The sequence below is a fragment of the Saccopteryx leptura genome, chromosome 11, assembly GCF_036850995.1.
Source record: "Saccopteryx leptura isolate mSacLep1 chromosome 11, mSacLep1_pri_phased_curated, whole genome shotgun sequence".
Lineage (NCBI taxonomy): Eukaryota > Metazoa > Chordata > Mammalia > Chiroptera > Emballonuridae > Saccopteryx > Saccopteryx leptura.
In genome coordinates, this window is record NC_089513.1 from 68,636,125 (window position 1) to 68,655,232 (window position 19,108).

At 48.5% G+C, this 19,108-nt stretch overlaps 1 protein-coding gene and 1 long non-coding RNA gene across 3 annotated transcripts; both read right to left on the minus strand.

Annotated features, from left to right (window-relative positions):
- Positions 1–59: 59 nt before the first annotated feature.
- LOC136383291 (uncharacterized) lies at positions 60–4,287 on the minus strand. Its single transcript, XR_010747388.1, has 2 exons — positions 816–4,287; positions 60–543 (listed from the first exon to the last, which is right to left on the minus strand). It is a non-coding gene; the product is annotated as an uncharacterized lncRNA (long non-coding RNA).
- Positions 4,288–7,256: 2,969 nt separating this feature from the next.
- Positions 7,257–18,541, minus strand: DDX20 (DEAD-box helicase 20). Of its 2 annotated transcripts, XM_066353073.1 has the most exons (12): positions 18,441–18,541; positions 17,776–18,124; positions 17,014–17,108; positions 14,231–14,399; positions 12,693–12,807; positions 12,431–12,573; positions 12,153–12,291; positions 11,992–12,050; positions 10,863–10,945; positions 10,044–10,149; positions 9,823–9,924; positions 7,257–8,833 (listed from the first exon to the last, which is right to left on the minus strand). In XM_066353073.1, exons 2-12 carry the CDS (start codon positions 18,074–18,076, stop codon positions 7,671–7,673), a joined length of 2,475 nt encoding a protein of 824 aa, XP_066209170.1. In that variant the 5' UTR covers positions 18,077–18,124; positions 18,441–18,541; the 3' UTR covers positions 7,257–7,670. The 2 variants fall into 2 exon arrangements, with proteins under 2 accessions (XP_066209170.1, XP_066209171.1); XM_066353074.1 differs by lacking the exon at positions 18,441–18,541 and having other exon boundaries at positions 17,776–18,266.
- Positions 18,542–19,108: the final 567 nt, after the last annotated feature.

The following is a 19,108-nucleotide window of genomic DNA, read 5'->3' on the forward strand; positions in this document are numbered from 1 at the left end:
GGAAAAGGTGGAAAACAAAAATACCAACGGATTTTTGGGAAATGTTTTTCTCCATGGACCCAGTACCTTTGAACCAAAACAATGCATTTTGTGAGGGTTGTTTTTTCTCTTTTATAGCAAAAGCTTTTAGGCTAAGAAGTCAGTGACTGCTGAGTCCTCTCTCCGTTTCCCCAGGTGGGTGAGGTCGCCTGAGCCCGGGCCCCCCCACTGCCCAGCTGACCTGCACAGGGCTGCCAAGTGTCCCCTCGGTCTGTCCCCGTCTCCTCTGTCTCTGTACCTCGCTGCTTTGCCCCTGGCTGTCCGCTGTGTAGCCGTCTGTCTGTCTCTCCAGGGGCCTCGGTGACCCTGAGACAGGCTAGGGACCTGCTCCATGACCATGACCGGCACCTGGCTGTGATGCCCGTGTGGACGCCGCTGTGGGAGGGCTGAGGGGGACGGGGAGCCCCTGGAGGACTCGCAGCCGCCGCCGTGGTTGGGACCAGCGGCGTCCACAGCTCCCAGGTCTGGCTCAGAAAGGGAAGGACCAGGCTGTCGCGCTGGGACCTGGAAGAGGCAACGGCCAGCCTTTGGTGTGCGCCTGTGGAGAGGACGGGAGGCGACCCAGGCTCCCAGAGGCCGCCTGCCCCTGGGACACCCACCACAAAGCCATGAGAGCTCTGCCCGCAGAGCCTGTCCCCGCAGAGGGCGGCGGCCCAGGGGCCCGGCTCCGACCCGGCTCACGCCTGAGGCAGCTGCCGCAGAAGCTGCAGAAGGTTAAGCCCGGGAAGGACGCGCCCAAGTGTGAAAGCAAGTAAGAGCTCCTAGAAGGTTCCTACCTTGCCTGACAGTTGCCTGGAGGGCTGAACAGTCTCAGGCCTGCTGACCCTGAGGATCACTGCAATGGGGGAGAAGGACGACGTCCACACGAGGGTATAGGGTTTCGGGAACCCGGTCGGCATCTCTGCTCCGGTGGCCTGCGCCCCGGTCGGGCTGGACAGCATTTCCGGAGTCCTCCTCCCCGTGTTCACTGCTTCCAGCAGAGCAGGCGGGCCTCAGGGTTAGCGACAAGCCCCCTCCCTCCCCAAACCCCAGCCACCCCACTGCAATCTCTAGCCCTGGCTCCGGACACCGAGCCTCTCAGGGGCCCCTGACCCAGTCTGCGCTTAGTGGCTCGCTGTGTAACTGTAGGCCGAGGAGCTCTCTGCCCCCAGAGCCGACTAGGGGAGCTTCACTAGCCAGGAGCCCGGAAACACCTTCGGAGGGCTTCCCTACGAGCCCAGCTCCAGGGACCCTGTGCAAGAGGCACGTCAAACGAGGGCTACCTGAGAGGAAGGAGGGCAGAGGGCAGACAGGGAGCCCCCACCCGTCTCCTCGGCCGGCCTCGCTGACCACCGACCGAGTCCGTTCTCCAGCTCTGGCCTCGAGGATTTCCCCTAACACGAGAAGAGGGTGGATCTGGACCTCTGGGCTTCTAGGGCAAGTAGGCAGAACTACAACTGCAGAGGGATGCGTGGTGCACACACCTGAGAATGAGGACCAGATCCGTCCACTTCACACACCCCAGGGAAGGCAGAGGCCTGGGCTGGGCCCGTCTAGAGGCCAAAGGGCTGGGAAAGGAGTGTTTCTTTTGAAAGACTGGATAATGGAACAGAGTTAGGAATGTCCAGGTATCTAAGTTTACATGCTAAGATCTCAGTGGGATGAGGGATACAGAGAAATACACACACACACACACACACACACACACACACACACACTGCCTATGTTAAAGAGCAGGTCATCACAGGGTCAGAGCAATGGCTGACCCAGCCCAGGGTATTTGCTCGTGCATTAGGAGAGCACCTGTGGTTTCCACAAAAACTAATGAGCACATTGTAATGATCATGTCCCAAATAATTTCTATGTTTTATATTCTCCCAGTTCCCTTTCCAAACCCATTTGGACAGTCCCTAAGACTGTCGGCCGGCCCCCCTTGTCGCCACCCCCCAGCGTGGCCTCAGCCAGGGGTGAGAGCCCCAGCTCCCTGCTGGTCCAAGGGAAGACGTCAGCCCGGGGAAGGGGTTCACCCACACCACAGACACGGCCCGGCTACACTGCCGCCGGCAGACACAGGTCAGGGCCCGAGTCAGTTTAGTCCAGCTCACCGGCCAGTGACCGGGAACCAGGCATCGGGGTCTTCCGGGGGCAGTGGCTCCAGAGCAGTCATAGTCCATCAGCCACTTCGGCACAACACAGTCCCCAGACCACCTGCCCCATCCAATCTCGCTCAGCATCAGACAGGGGTAAAAAACTAATAGGCGACATTCACATTCAGAGGAATCAAGTACTGATATATCAAGTACCGAGTACTGTATATCAGAACTAGAAGAGATTAAAGAATCTCTTTAATAGTTTACGATGCAGAACGCTGACACTCAGAGGAGTAAGTGACAGGGTCAAGGTCCCGCTGTTATTTAATGACAGAGAAGGGACCAGGACACGGGTCCCTTTGGCTGAGTCTAGTGCTTTTTCCCATTGCCTCTCAGAGCATCAATGCCTCGGAGAAGTGCCCTCTAAGAACTGTGCCATGACCAGAGACCGAGCCTTACGTACACGGCAGTACTGCCTGCACGCGGCCCTCGGGGCCACCTGACTGCGCTGCTACAAACCATCCCTGGAAACCACCGTCCCCGGCAGAGTTGGCTCTGGGCCAGCAGCTCTGTCAAAGATGGTGACCAAGAGAACAGTCAGGTTGCTTGTCAAATGCTGTCTCTTCTCCATGAAGAGAAGGCTTGGCCAGCATTTCAAAACATACCTTCTGTAGTCCTTCTGCTCCTTCCTACAATTTACGGTGGCATGTCAAGGAACTAGATCCCTGATCGACAGAGTGATTCTCCAGGTTCACATGGCAGAACTGAGTGCGGTCCAGGGCTTAGACATCCTGCCTTGGGGTGGTTCCTCCATGCCATGTGGCATTACTCTGAGGCTCGCTTAAAAATTTAAAACCCGGATATCAAGGGTGGTGATTCAGGGTGAGGAAGCATTCCATTCAAAACCACCCTGAGCCAGGACCCCTTCTCTTTCGTAGGGTGTTCGTAATGAGTGCCAAGCTCACGACTAACTGCATAGGATCTTGTTCACAAGGCCAGACAGTCTCAGTGACAACTGAACACATTAGTCTACAATCACACAGGAGTTAGGACCAGCAAGTAGAAAAGTGAAATTAAAAAAAAGAATTTAAACAGAAATTAAGGTGGGCAGTTCGTGCTGAACCATGTTAACAAAAAGTCAACTCGTGGAAATGCTGAGGACTTGACCCAGTGTTCAAACTACGACTCCCACAGCCTGGGATCAGCACACTAGAACACAGACAGGGAGCGAACACACTGACACATGGGCCTCGACTTCTTCCTGTCCTTTAAACTCTGCGGAGGTGGGCGCTACAGTGGAGCTCAGCTCAGATCGTGAGGTTAGTACGGATTCCCGTGGTCCCGACGCCCTCACCTCAATTACCAGGTAACTACGAGGCAGGAGGATCTCAATGCCGGGTTCCTAGATTACTAAGGCAATATTAGTTTCTCTTCTAACCAGCTGGCATGGTAACCATCACAAACAGGAGCCTGGAAGACCTTCATTTTCCCTTTCTGATTTCCTTACGAGATCTCATCCTTCGCAAGGCTTTACACTGACTGGAGGAAGGGAAAACACGGTTATGACCTGGGAGCCGAACAGCATCGGGACGAGCACCTGAGAACTGAGAGCGAGTGCTCATCAGCAACAGAAACAGCTTTAAAGGGGTTCCTTTTGAGTCTTGTTTTCTATTCAGAATGTTCTGTTTTTCTCATCAAGTGTGGGGATGACATTTATCTCAGCAGGTTACTTAATTACACTGGATGATGATACTCTCACCAGTGTAGGGCACTGACCAAGTCCTGGGGGGCTCCTTGGACCAACAGACTATTTTACAAACCTGGGAGGCGGGAGGGATGGTATATTTTTGATAACCAGACATTCCAATGTAATGTTTTCCTTAGAGGTCACTCCCCCCCATTAATGTTATCGTGAAAAACATCAAGTGTGTTCTTTTCTATTTTCGTATGGTAAAGGGGCTTTGCTTACCAACATCACGACAGCAAAGAAGAAATACTGTACAAAATTGCAGGAAGATAAACATGTGAAAACTTTCTATGGGAAAAAAAAAACCTTGAGTTTCCTGTCGTCTTCTTTTGAAACTGTAGTGCATATGTTAAAACGTGTATCATTTACAGTATCGAGTCACGTGCCACTGCTGTACCGGATGTATCCAACCTGGATTAAACTATGTGCCACAAACTCTAAAGGACTGTTCATTCCAATACCAGCTCTGTAACAGTAGAAATGAGGCTCCTGTGAGCAAAGGCAGGCTTTCTACCTCGCTAGAGAAAAGCCATGGGACCTGAAACTAATACTGTATGTCAACTGTAATTGAAAAAGAAAACTTTGTTAAAGCAAAGTCACAGAATGTCAGAAGGGGTAGTCTCATCTTCCCTCCCCACACCCCATCGACACGAGCACCCCCTGCCGCCCACGACTGTCCCTCCCTGGTCTCACAGAGGGGGACTGTGTCTGTCCACAGCTCTGCGTTAAGGCCCAGCCCTGTGTTACTGAGAGACATTATGTATAAGTACTGGTTCTGCTAAGAAGACAATGAACATGTACTTCATCTAAACCTAATCTCAAACTGAAAGGAGAACTCAAAGTCAAGGCCACAGGGCTGGCAGGAAGCCTGGGAGCCACAGAGCTGAGGCACCCGCGGAGGCGCGGTCACTCAGCCACGACCCCACGTCGTCACTTCTCGGCTTCTGTCGGCTTCCTCATCTTAAAAATGAGGGAACTGGATGAGAAATCTTGAAGGTCTGCTGTAACCTTAGTAATTCCGATTCAGATAGTGAGAGCAATAGGTGTTTTCATGTCACCATAATGTGGCAACAACAATGGGAATCCTTTTCACTTCCCCACAACAACCAGACCCCAAAGAAAACTGCAGAAATGGAACATTAGGGCCTATGCATGCTGCCCCAACCCTAGCCTAGAGGTTGGCTGTGCAATTCATTTCAATCACGGGTGCTCCTATCCTTATCACCCACTAGGTGTCACTACACACCCACAATGCAAACGGTCTGGAGACAAGGAACTGGAACCAGACGCGCTTGGGGCAACGTGTGCTCTTTTCATTAAAGAGCCGGTGCTAACTGGCACATATGCACCCCTTCCCAGAGGCAGACAAGAAACAGAGCCTGCCAAGACAACACAATTACCTTGCGATGCAATGCCAGTGTCGGCTGTGGCTATCAGAAGTATAAACTTTATTTAAGATTAACAAGTTTTATTTACACCTAGGGGGAAGAAAATCTTTAAACTTCAAACTACTCCCCCCGTCTCATACAAATTGATCCACAAGTACTCTAATTCCTCTTCAATTATTTTTGGTATTTGGGGGCTTGAAGTTTACCTTTAAACCACATTTTTAAAAGGTTAGTAAATTTTACTGTAATACCTAAGCTACTTTGGAAAATACTGCTTTAAAATTACCCCAAATCATAATTTATATTCTAAGTCAGAATTACCCAAAGTAGGTTTCCCAAAGATTCCTCTATGTTACCACCACCGCCTAATTTAAGTTAGATTAAACAGCCGATGAGTGTACTGATTTAGTATTCTAGAATTCGGACATTTAACCCATTCACACAAATTACCTGAATTTATAAAGACTCTATATTCATAAAATAATTTTCCTTTTCCCTAGTCAGGAAGCATTATCTCGTATGAGCAACAGAGTAACTAAAGCAGAACTGGAAGGGGCCCAGCCTTCCAGTCCAGGCAGGCATTTCAATGAGAACGCTGGGTCCTGAGCGGTCACATGACCGGTGTAAGGTAAGAAGTAGGCAGCCTCAGGACAAGCATTCCTCCGCTACCCCACAAAGCATTCGCAAGTGAGTGTACTTATCTGTGGTTCCTACAGATCACAGGGACACGCACCCAGACTGACCACTGCAAACCAGTCTCCTCCTCACAGAGTCCTCCCACAGCCACCAGGGCAACTGCGAACTATTCAGAAAGGTCACAGCTAAAATTTCCCTAGCAGCACTTATGGAAAACAAAACAATGATTATTTCCATGTTATGCATATGCTCACCTCCAGCTTATTTTTCTATTTCAAACAAATAAAAGCAAACACAAAATATGACAAACCTAGAGAGACTCCAATTAATTTCAAGGCTAATAGGTAACCTCATCCCTAAGATGCGGCAGTATCCTAAAGAAACCCCCTAGCAGTGAAAAACTGTGAACGTGGCGATGTTGAGGGGGAAAGAGTAGGAAGAAGGGCATGTTCAATTCTATAGGAATGGCAGGATTTTATTTAGGTGAGCAATTAAAGTCTCTATTTCTAATGACATGCTGGACCTAATTGTGGATTTGCTCTTTTGTGTCAATTAACTCATTGGAATTTGTCCACACTGATACGTATACGTAAACCCATCTTTACGTGTAAACTTCCACTGGCCATCCCAAATACAGAAATCCACAGAAAGCCGGAGTTTAGGACTGTGCTCCGTGAGTCTTGGGCAGTAGATGACAGCGGCCTTGGGTGTCTGCTCACAGCCCAGAGGGTCAACGGCCTGGACAGGTATGTGCACTGGACAGAAGCAACCTCCTTTTCAAAACTAAGTATGCATCTCTACAGGTACGGGAGTCTCTCGCCACAATACACCTCTCAGGAAGGCCTCGGAGCCCAATGCCTACCAGGAAAGGACTCCCACAGAGAAGAAATGGAATAAGTAACTTCCAATTACACTTTTCTAGATCATACTTCATAGGTGCACCATCTCAGAAGAGTGATCATTCCCCTCGGATCTTAGTTAGAGAGGTAAAAACGGGGCAAGGGGATCTCTAGAAGACACAAGATTAGAACACGCAAGAGTTTAACAGAGTAAGTTTCCGCTTCCACCAAATACTTAAAATAGCTGGAGCCTTCCCTTAGCCTACTAATAGGATAGCGCCGTTCTTAACCTGGGTTCCTTAGAGGGGCTCGATGTCTGAACCCCTTGAAGTTACATCCAATTACTGTTTATGATCAGACATTTTCTGGGATGAATCTATAGCTTTCATCAGAGGCAAAAGATTCAAAAACTAATAACGATTAAGAGCCATCCCTCTTCCTGAGAACAAAAATAAGACAACCGATGATGCCTAGTTAATTAATGCACAGTAAGGAAGTGGACAGCTTTCAACATCTTGAAAACAAGACATTCAAAAGATGACCAATATGACAACACGTTAGGCTGAGTTTGTATTTTTACTAACAACTACTTTTACTGGAAGCAAAGGGCATCAAACCAAGTACCTTCGGGAAAGTCGGAAGCAATGTTTTTACTCCTTCCTGCCTGAACAGAAAAACAGGGATCTTCTCATCTGGCAAGTGATAAACTTCTACAAGAACATACGTACCTCCATGAAAACGCAGGCCAAGTTCTTTATAAAGAACTCCGCAGCATAGATTGGTTTTCAAATCTCAAGTTGTTTTTATTTTGTTTTAAGTAAGCAGTGATACAAGTCTTTCAAATGTTTCTTTTTGGAACGGCTTATAGAAAATGGCACCCTGGGACCTTTCGTTTCGTATCAAAATATTTCTCAAGAATCTGACCCATGAAGTTTCTTTGGGCCGGCCCCGCTCACTGGTTGCCACGCAGCATTTCTTGAAGGTAAACGCTATTCATGTGGTAGGCCGCCATCCAGCCCGGGTGCCTCTGGGCGTTCCAGTAATAGGACTGAGACGCGGCCGCATAGTACTCGTGCCAGGCCCTGTAGTAGGCTCGCCAGTACTCCTCGTAGTCCTGATACGCACCAGGCGAGCCCTCGTGGCTCTCCCTGTGGCGGGCATACCCCTCACCCTCCTGGGGATCCGTCTGCGCCCGCGAGGAGGACCGCCGGGGAGGCCTTCTCCGGCTCTGCTTCGCCCTCTGCTGAGCCCCCTCTGTAGGCCTTGCCTTTACCTGGACTTCAGGTGACCCCGGACACTCGACTAGATTAGGGGTGTCACTCCCATTCAGAGTTTGTTCCAAAGAGACACGGCCATCCGCAGGGGTCGATTCCAAGCCTTTCAGCGGAATGTCAGAAGAGCCGGCCACGCACGACTTGTTTCCTTTGCTCTGGAAGGAAGTCCTGGAGCTGTAAGAACCGCTGTCACTCTCCGAGTCCCCCGACTGGCTACTACTTGCCAAAACCCGCACACTCTCCGGAGTAACTCGGTTTCTCACAAACCCATTCTGCGGGTTCACAGCCTGACCCCCAGGACCTGTGTAGTGCCTGATGATTTCCACAGGTTTCTCCAACCCCTCCTTAATATAGTGCTCGTAATCCTCTACCAGCTCTGCAAAAGGCAGAGTGCATGGCGGGTGGATTTTAAAGGCAGACAGACAAGGGATTTGGGGGAGCGACACAGGCAAGTCCTCCCTGGCCTGGGGCTGGCTGTTACTGCAGTTTTCAGCAGGGGGCTCAACAGAACTGTCCATATGCTCTTCCAGCTGTACGGCACAGCCCAGCGCTTTCGGTGACCCTGCTTTTTCTGGGATCCCACACTCTGAGTGGCTTTTCACAGGCAGCTTTTGTTTGGTGGTGGCCTTGGACCTGACTGCCAGTCCAGATACGGAAGCATTTCTACAAGAAGCCACGTGGTTACTGTGAGCTGTCTGAGTGTGAGAGGTCCTCTCTATTTCTTGAGCTTGTGTTTGGAGGGGCTGGCTCGGTGCACCTGCCAAGCCATAGGTATGCACAGCAGCTCTAACCTCCACGTCCCAATCCAAACACTCTTCCATCAGACCGGGAGGAATGGGGTCTACATAAAAGAAATAAGAACACATTAATATTCTCGAGCTGCACTAGACCAGAAAGATTTCATAAAACAAGTATTTTGTAAATCAGGATATAAGCTTAGAGCTATTAAATAAATCTGTAAACGATCACAAAACAAGTTATTACAAAGGCAGACCTATTATTGATAGAATCCACAAGACTCCCAGACCTGTGCCTAATCGGCTTTGTAGAAAATCACTTAAGGAATTAAAGCACAAATTGGTAAGATGTTCATTGTTATAACTAGTCAATAACTACATGTACCATATTCTAGAAGGCCATGCATACACTATACAAGTATGCACTTATAAGTATGTATATCACACCTACATAGACAGATATATACACTAATATGCATAAATTAACACATATAGCAAATAAATGATTTCCACACAAGAATTTTTTCAGCTTTTTTGTTTTCAAGAGGTCATTATCAGTTTCAAACACACATTGTTTCCAAGATGGCACTTAAAAAAAGCAACTTGACAAACAATTCACTCAAATGAAAAAAAACACTTCAAAATTTTCAAAGCAGTGTTCAAATTAAAGATACTGTTCCTTCCCCATGGTGACAAAGGAGACTATGGCAAGAATCACCTTCACAGCAACAAAAAAGGTAAAATACCCATTTTGTAAAAAAAATAAAATTGCAAGGCTACAAACTAAAATACGGAGCTACTACAGTAACATAACAGTTTTCATTTCGCACGTGCCGGTATTAGCTTGTGATCTTCTCCCTGCTACTTAATAAGCATATTATCTAATATCTCTCTGCCTCAGTATCTTCACCTACAAAATATAGAAAATACCAGCACATACCTCACAGGATGATGGTGACAATTAGATGAGTTAACATACAAAAAGTACTTGGAATAGTACGTGAGATATCAGAATTAGTCTGTGTTAGTATTTATTAGGCCTGTCACCATTGCCATTATTATTCTGACAGCAAAATGAAACAGGTAACTATACCTGGCAAAGGCAGAAGGTTGATATTACATTTCTGGGCAATTTTCATCATCATATTTTCTTCTTCTCCCCGGCAACAGAAGGTCACTGTCAGTCCCAAAGTCCCTAAAGCACAGAGGGAATGTTAAGCAGTAAATCATTTTCATGTAAATGACAATCCAAGTCCACCTGTCACATTACAGATTCCTCCCCCTTAAACAAAGCACTCAAATTTTTCTTCTTACCAAAACGGCCAGCTCTGCCGATCCGATGCATGTATGTCTCCCAATCCAATGGTACGTCCAGATTCACAACCAGATTCACCTTCTCAGCATCAATGCCACGGGAGGTCTTGAATGGAGAAAGAGAGCAACTGTTTGCCTGCAGTAACTGCAGCCGGGTACCGATGAACACTATCTTACTCTAGCACAACCAAGAGCCAAATTAAGAACAGAAAGACATTTAGAAGGAAGGAGGCTATTTAGGAGCAAAAGAAAAGGAAACTTATTTCTGTGACTAATTTCAAAGACAAAGATGAAAATATATCAGAAAATTTTTTGTGTGTGTTCTTCTGAAGTGAGAAGTGGGGAGGCAGAGAGACAGACTCCCGCATGCGCCTGACCGGGATCCACCAGGCATGCCCACCAGGGGGCAGTGCTCTGTCCATCTCGGGCATTGCTCCATTGCTGCCAGAGCCATTCTAGAGCCTGAGGTGGTGGCCATAGAGCCAGACTCAGCGCCCAGGCCAACTTTGCTCCAATGGAGCCCTGGCTGCAGGAGGGGAAGAGAGAGACAGAGAGGAAGGAGGGGGGGGGGGGTGGAGAAGCAAATGGGTGCTTCTCCTGTGTGCCCTGACCAGGAATTGAACCCAGGACTTCCACACACCAGTCCAATGCTCTACTGCTGAGCTGGCTGGCCACAGCTAATATATCAAGACATTTTTAAGCAGGTATATTCCCCAGCACTGGATGCTTGTCAGAGAGACCCACATAGGTGAAATCTGCACATCTGGTAACAGCACACACAGGGAGAGGGGACAGTCACCCCCACGAGGAGGAGCCTACCAGATCTGTGGAAATGAGGACCCGGCAGTGGAACTGCTTCAGCTTGGCCATGGCGTCAAGGCGCTGGCTCTGGTTCATGTTGCCTAAACAGACCAAGTACAGTTACCAAAGCCACAAAAAGCAGGAACCAGAACTCCCAGTCTTAACAACTTAAAAATATACAAACCAAATTTCTTGCTGCCCTTATATGCAAATCTAGGTTAAGATTTACAATCAGAATTTTAAAATATAGTGCTCACAAAATTAGGGGATATTTTATCACTTCATATGAAGCAATATTTCTATATTTTTATTATACACCAACTTACTTTTTTTGTGTGTGTGAAAGAGACAGAGAGAGAAACAGACAAACAGGAAAGGAGAGAGATAAGCAGCATCAATTCTTCATTGTGGCACCTTAGTTGTTCATTGATTGCTTTCTCATATGAGCCTTGACTGGGGGGCTACAGCAGACCGAGTAACCCCTTGCTCAAGTCAGCGACCTTGAGTTTAAGCTGGTGAGCCTTGCTCAAACCAGATGAGCCCGCGCTTAAGCTGGCAACCTCGGGGTCTCGAACCTGGGTCCTCTGCGTCCCAGTCCGATGCTCTATCCACTGCACCACCGCCTGGTCAGGCACCAACTTACTTCTTAAAACAAGAACACTGCGCCTGACCAGGTGGTGGCGCAGTGGATAGAGCGTAGGACTGGGATGCGGAAGGACCCAGGTTCGAGACCCCGAGGTCGCCAGCTTGCGCGGGCTCATCTAGCTTGAGCAAAGAGCTCACCAGCTTAGACCCAAGGTCGCTGGCTCCAGCAAGGGGTTACTCGGTCTGCTGAAGGCCCGCGGTCAAGGCACATGTGAGAAAGCAATCAATGAACAACTAAGAAGTTGCAACGAGAAACTGATGATTGATGCTTCTCATCTCTCTCCGTTCCTGTCTGTCTGTCCCTGTCTATCTCTGCCTCTGTAAAAAAAAAAAAAAAGAACACTGCTATATCAAATCCCAGTGAAAAGTGAATGTGAAGTTCCTTCTCGGGAATCTCAGCGTAACCTCACGCTAACAGACAGCTCACGTAGCGGTATTTCTTCCTCGTGACCCGAGAGAAGCTTCCAGGTGGGACGTTCACAGAGGCTGGGGAGGAACTCACCTGAAATGCACTCCGCAGGAAAGCCCTTAAAGGAGAGGACGTCAGCCAGATGCTGCGCTCTGGGGAAAGGCAGGCACAGAGGGTGAGAATCATACAGACCCCGCCCCTCGCCTCCGCTTCTACCCCACAAGTTCCCCAGGTGACCTTTTATGGGACATTACCTGCTGTGCAAATTAGAAAAGACTAAGGCTTGATTAAACGGAATTCTGCTGAACAGTTCCTGTAAATGCTGAGCCTTCTCCTCAAATATCTTATGGACCAAAGGGTACGAATTGACTACTTTGTAATACTGCTTCAAACCTAGAGAGAAGTCAAGAGTCTTCTGTTAAAACAAACGTAGTTGCTCGTTCCTCACAGCAGATATGAAAGCAACAGGCCACTGGGCAAGGGGGAGCTCCAGAGTACCCCAAACCAGGAAAGGACCAATATCTATACACACCTATGAGACTTGGGTCGCTGGAATTTAGTCTCACAAAAGTGGGCTCTCTCATGTACTTTGCCAAAGCATTAGCCAAACATTCCGGGTAAGTAGCTGATACTGCCACCATCTGTTTGCTGGCAGGCAAGGAAGAATAAATCCAACTGCAAAACAGGAGGGAAACACGCCATGGCAACGACGCAGACAGGAACCACCACCTGGCAAAGCCAAGAGACACACTTTGGGGTACCGTTTTATTAGTCAAGTTAGGGATTTCTCTTACTTTATTTGTTCCTGGAAGCTGCCTTCTTCTAAAAGCTTATCCGCTTCATCCAGAATAAAGAGACGTATACTGCCTGGGTTCAAGTAGTCAAGTTTTATCAGCTGTTTAATTCTGCCTAAAAAAAAAAAATAGCAATGCACCAAATCTGAGCAAGTCTCAGCCATGTCACTACTGAGGTTGTACGGCCGACTTTCCTGACCCAGTCCTTGTTCATTATGCACTAAACCACAAAGTAGAAATCCTGGGTTCTGATCTTGCCTAAATCCACTATATTTCCCCCACATGTCATCACCAGGAAGTATGGAAAATACACTATTCCTATCAAAAGACTTGAATGGCCAAGGCAATGAATGCTAGACCCTGACTCATGCTTGAATGATCAAAGCCAAGAAAAATCCTAACCCGTGGCTCAGAAGGGCTTCCTTGGGAGTCATCTCATTCCTCTCCCCAGAAGCCTACCCCATGCGTGTTCCTGAACATCTCAGGAATGGAGAGTCCATCAGTTCTGCTGGTAGTCCACTCGTGCGTCCACATCGCACTGGGCTAAGGCTCACACTTCTAATCCTCTAAATAATTAGTAAAGTTATCAAAGATTTCAATATTATTGTTATATTAAAAAGTATTTAGCCAGCCTGACCTGTGGTGGCGCAGTGGATAAAGCGTCGGCCTGGAAATGCTGAGGTCGCCAGTTCAAAACCCTGGGCTTGCCTGGTCAAGGCACATATGGGAGTTGATGCTTCCAGCTCCTCCCCCCCTTCTCTCTCTCTCTCTCTCTCTCTCTCTCCTCTCTCTCTCTCTCTCTCCCTCTCCTCTCTAAAATGAATAAATAAATTAAAAAAATTTAAAAAAAAAAAAAAGTATTTAGCCAGACTAGTGGTGGTACAGTGGACAGAGCATCGACCTAGAACACTGAAGTCCAGGGTTCAAAACCCCAAGGTCACTGGCTTAAGTATGGGTCACTGACATGACCCCATGGTTACTGGCTTGAGACCAAGGTTGCTGACATGAGCAAGGGGTCACTGGCTTGGCTGAAGTCCCCATCCCAAGTAAGGGCACATATGAGAAGCAATCAGTGAACAACTCATGTGCCGCAACTATGACTTAATGCTTCTCATCTCTCCTCCTTCCTATCCTTTTTTTTAATGTTTTGCCTGACCTGTGGTAGCGCAATAAATAAAGCATCAACCTGGAATACTGAGGTTGCTGGTTCAAAACCCCAGGTTTACCCAGTCAAGACGCATATGGGAAGCAACTCATAGTAGTTGCTCACCACTCTCACTCCCTCTCTCTCTCAAATCAATAAATTATATTTTAAAAAATTGTTTTAAGTGTTTAGTTCCATGCTGGCCAGATGGTTCAGTTGGTTGGAGCATCATCCCGATATGCAAAGGTTACCAGTTCAATCCCCAGTCAGGGCACATATAAAATCAGATCAATGTTTCTCTCTCTATCCCCCTTCTTCTCTCTAAAAAAAAAATCATTTTTTTAAGTGTTTAGTTCCTAAACGTTCCAGTTATAAATAGGCATTGCTGTCTTACCAGGAGATCCAACAGCAATATGACACTTTTTAAGTCTGGTTTTGTCTTGAGACAATGGAGTCCCTCCAATGAAGACGTGACACTCCAAGCCTTCCATTTTTATCCCAATGGTTGTGATAACAGAATGTATCTGTACAGCAATTTCTCTTGTAGGAGCCAAGATCAAAATCTAAGAAAATGTAAAATACACCTTTAATGAGTCAGTAAAATAAAAGTACATGAGTGGCACAATCTATAATGAGCTATTTTTCCCTTTGAATGATCATTTTATTCATTCAACAAATATTAAAAAAGAATCGGCCTGACCAGGTGGTGGCACAGTGAAGTGTTGGAGTGGGACGATGAAAACCCAGGTTCAAATCCCCGAGGTTGCTGGCCTGAGCATGGGCTCATTGGCTTGAGTGTGGGAACATAGACATGACCCTACAGTCACTGGCTTGAAGCCCAAGGTTGCTGGCTTGAGCCCAAGGTTGCTGGTTTGAGCAAGTGGTCCCTGGCTCAGCTGAAGTCCCCCAGTCAAGGCATATATAAGCAATCAATGAAGAACTAAGGCACTGCAACTATAAGTTGATACTTCTCATCTCTCTCCCTTCCTGTCTGTTTCTCTCTTTAAAAAAAAAATCTATTATGTGCTAGGCAACATACAAGTTGCTATGCAGTCAACAGTTAGCAGTACAAAATCCTTGTTCTAACAGCACTTTCATTGTTGAATAAGAAGATATAAACAAACATATGTAAATAATGGCAGGAAGTAACAAGTGCTATGAAGAAATATCAAACGGAAAAAGGGAAGAAGCAAGGAAAGAAAGGGGTCATTGTAAATGGGGTGATCAAGGAAGGCTCATTAACCTTTGAGTAGACACCCAGAAATACATCCCAGAGTTGAGCTGTGTGACACCTTGGGAAGTATTTTCAGGAAAAGGAAAGAGCAAATACAAGACATACTTAAGACAGTGGTGTTCTTGGTGTGTTTGAGGCCCTGCAAGAAGCCCCACCAGTCGGACAAAATCACAGGGAAAGGCCAGAGGTCTAGCTCCAGGGCCAGGTCCAAAGAGCCTTGATCGTCACAATGGACACACTGCAATAAAACTACTGGAGGAGGAGGAGGAGGTGAAATGACATGGTCTCAACTACGAAAAGAAAAAAGCTAGTAAAAAATAGAAGACTAGGAAAAAATATAACAAAACTGTTAACAGCCATTTCTCCCTGGGTAGGTGAGGTTTTATACTTTGTTTTCCAGTACTTCATTTTTCTGCTTTTTCCCAACTTTCAAAAATAAATGTTACTCTGATAACACAAAGATCTTAAATTTTAAAAATACAGATTTTATTTATGGAACTTATTCAGGGTTTGGCATTTGCCAGGCTGCCAAATTATCAGAAGCCAAAATTTCAAATACATCTCACTTCCCAAGGAAAACAGCCCAGGTCCTCGGGAAGCAGGACCCAGGATTTGGCCGATATGAGAAAGGACTCAAAGAGCTTTACCAACCATCCTAACTTGTGGTGGTGCAGTGAATAAAGCAGGCATCCCCAAACTACGGCCCCGCGGGCCGCATGTGGCCCCCTGAGGCCATTTATCCGCCCCCCCCCCCCGGCACTTCCAGAAGGGGCACCTCTTTCACTGGTGGTCAGTGGGAGGAGCACTGTATGTGGCGGCCCTCCAACCGTCTGAGGGACAGTGAACCTGGCCCCTTGTGTAAAAAGTTTGGGGACCCCTGGAATAAAGTGTCAACCTGGAATGCCCAGGTCGCTGGTTCAAAACCCTGGGCTTGCCTGGTCAAGGCACATATGGGAGTTGATGCTTCCTGCTCCTCCTCCCTTCTCTCTCTCTTTCTCCCACCTCTCTAAAATGAATAAATAAAACCTTTAAAAAATAAAAAGCTTTACCAATCGTAAATACAGGTTTCTGGGTTAAAAACCACTGTTGAAGAACCATCATTAGAGACACATGACTGAGAACGTGTATTACAGTCTGTCGTAATTACTAAACCACAAAGCCGACTATGAAGACCACAGCTGATTCATCTTTGTATCCCCAATGATGCCTGGCAAACTGCTTATATGGCCTCAACATATCTTTGTGGAAGAAATGTTCCCAAACCCAAAGCTCCCATTACCTTGGGTAGGGTCACCTTAGACCTACACTAAAAGAACCTAGAACACGAGGCACGGGGTGATCCATTCATGGAGCTAGGGGAAACACCTGCAGTTATCAGCAACAGCCAGCATTCCACACCTGCCATCAATCAGGCCAAATTTTAAATCTCACCACAACCTGATCAGCAAGTAAAAAAGAATCTCAATCTGTACCAGGCGTCCCCAAACTAAGGCTGGGCCCGCGGGCTGCACGCAGCCCCCTGAGGCCGTTTATCCGCCCCCCCACACACACTTCTGGAAGTGGCACCTCTTTCATTGGTGGTCAGGGAGAGGAGCACTGTATGTGGCGGCCCTCCAACAGTCTGAGGGACAGTGAACTGGCCCCCTGTGTAAGAAGTTTGGGGACCCCTGATTCTGTATTCTCAAGGAATGTGACAGGCGTTCTATTTAAGATGCCGTCACAACAAAAGATTCCAACCTTCTAACACTAAGAATGCATCCTTGGTCACCATCCACATCACCAGCACTCAATGGCCTACTGTCTTACTGTCATACTTTTCATATGTCTTAACTCAATCATTTGTCAAATTCGTATCTATGTCTACGAAGCTACCCGCATCTCGGCCGGCCTGTGATAAAACCCACATAACATACCCTCCTCTGGGTCCTCTGAGCTCAACTCACCTGGGTGCATAAGTTTTCAAGAACAAGAGAGTCCAAAGCAATGGTGGAGAATACACAGGTTTTGCCGGTGCCAGACTTTGCTTGGACAATTAAATCTGCAAAGAAAAAAAGTATCACTAGACGGTATTGCCTGGAGAGGCTTAGGTCCCAAACACGAGTCACAGAGCTGGAAATGTCTCCAGAAATCACCTAGCTGCCACCTCCGTTCTTAGTAAACTCTCAAAAACGCATGGCCGTGTCTAGAAACGTGCCTCATCCCTGAACCTCGACCGTTTCTTTCTTCAAAACTAGAACCACCTGGTCTGACCAGGCGGTGGCGCAGTGGATACAGTCTCGGACTGGGATGCGGAGAACCCAGGTTCGAGACCCTGAGGTCGCTGGCTTGAGCAAGGGGTTACTCAGTCTGCGGTAGCCCCACAGTCAAGGCACATATGAGAAAGCAATCAATGAACAACTAAGGTGCTGCAATAAAGAATTGATGCTTCTCATCTCTCTCCCTTCCTGTCTGTCTGTCCCTATCTATCCCTCTCTCTGACTCTCTTGTCTCTGTAAAACATAAAAAATAAAAAACTAGAACCACCTGTAGGTACGTAAAGCGCCGTAACTATCTTCAAACTCAATACTGCACCTCTGTTTTACAGAAGAGGAAATTGAGGCTCGAATGCGTGCAGCCCGAGCCCCCGGCCGAGCCGGAGCTCTTCCCCCGGCCACGCCGCCGCCGTCCGCGGGCGCCCCCGGCCTCCCCAGGGCCCCCGCCCTCACCGAGCCCGCAGCGCCCCAGCGGGATGGCCTTGAGCTGCACCGGGGAGGGCCGCTCGAAGCCGGCCGCCCGCAACCCCTCCAGCACCGGCCGCGACAGCAGCAGCGACTCGAAGTCCGCGGGCTCCGCCAGCAGCACGTCCCCCGTGCGGGTCCGCGGGCCGCTGATGTCGTGGGCCGTCCGTAGGCTCCGCACCGGCTCCGGGGTGGGCTCTGGGGCCGGGACCCTTGAGGCCACCTGTTCCATGGGCACAGAAGTCTCCTCGGTCGCTAAGGCCGCTGGCGCTTCCAACGCCGCCGCCATGGTAGCCGCGCCACGAGGTCTCGCGGTACTTGGGGCGGGGCTGGGAGCCTGAGAGCGAGAAGAAAATAAACTTTATTAGCACTCTTCCCGCGAAGACACGGACACACTTGGCCTGGGAGAGGTGGGGAGGGGCGGAAGTCGGAGGCTTGGAAAGACCGGGAAACAGCTATGACAGCAAAGAAGCGTGGCCTGAGGAAGGCGGAGGGAGCGGAGGAAAGGGGAGGATACCGGTGCGGCGCCGCGCGTTCACGGTGGAGCCGCCGCCCCGCCTGCCGGCGTCTGTGGGCGGGCCCGCCAGCCCAGGGCCGCGCGTCGCCCCGGCAACGCTGTCATTGTGATGAGCGCAGCACGTCACGCTGCCTACCTGCCCGCCTTGGCTCGGCGCTCACCGCACCCCAAGCCTTCCCTGTGCTGCCGCTACTCGCTGCCACCTCTGTGCCCGCAGAGTGCGGAGGAGGGTGAGACAGACCGAGCACGTGATCTGGCCTCTGTCTGTCTGTCCGCCGGACCGACGTAGTCATCTCTGCGTCCCAGCCCCTGGCAAAGAGTTGAGCTCTAAGTGAATTGAATTGAAGCCAGGAAATGGACTGACACCTCTCAAATCATGTCTCCACCTCTGAACTCTAGGCTTGGACACCCATCCGCCTTCTCAACATCTCCTCATAGATGCCTAATGGACATCTCAAATATAACATGTCTACAATGTGTTGCTCCAATTCCTCTACAGTCCCCTCTCAAGGGTGGTGACTTAGTTTTTAACCACCTTCCTTTACTTTAGGTCTCTGCTCAACCTTTCAAAGAGGCTTTCCTGAACACCCTAAGTTAGCTCCCTGACCTGTCAGCTCTGCCTCCTTTCCCATCATTCTCTGTTCCCTTGCCTGCTCTGTTTTCCTTCATGGTTCTCATCACTGAAATTATGTTTACTGTGTCTCCCCCACTCTAGGAGGACAGAGACCTATTCTGTCCTGTTGTCTGCTGTATCCCTAATGGAAATGAAACAATCTGACACATGGTAAATGTTCAATATTTATT

Excerpts from the sequence above, each read along its gene's own strand:
- DDX20 (XM_066353073.1), bottom strand. The coding sequence starts at position 18,076 with ATGGCGGCGGCGTTGGAAGCGCCAGCGGCCTTAGCGACCGAGGAGACT. Across the intron at positions 12,808-14,230 it reads TATTGCTGTTGGATCTCCTG|GCAGAATTAAACAGCTGATA; the intron begins GTAAGACAGCAA and ends TTTTTTTTTTAG. Across the intron at positions 12,292-12,430 it reads CAGCGACCCAAGTCTCATAG|GTTTGAAGCAGTATTACAAA; the intron begins GTGTGTATAGAT and ends ACTTCTCTCTAG.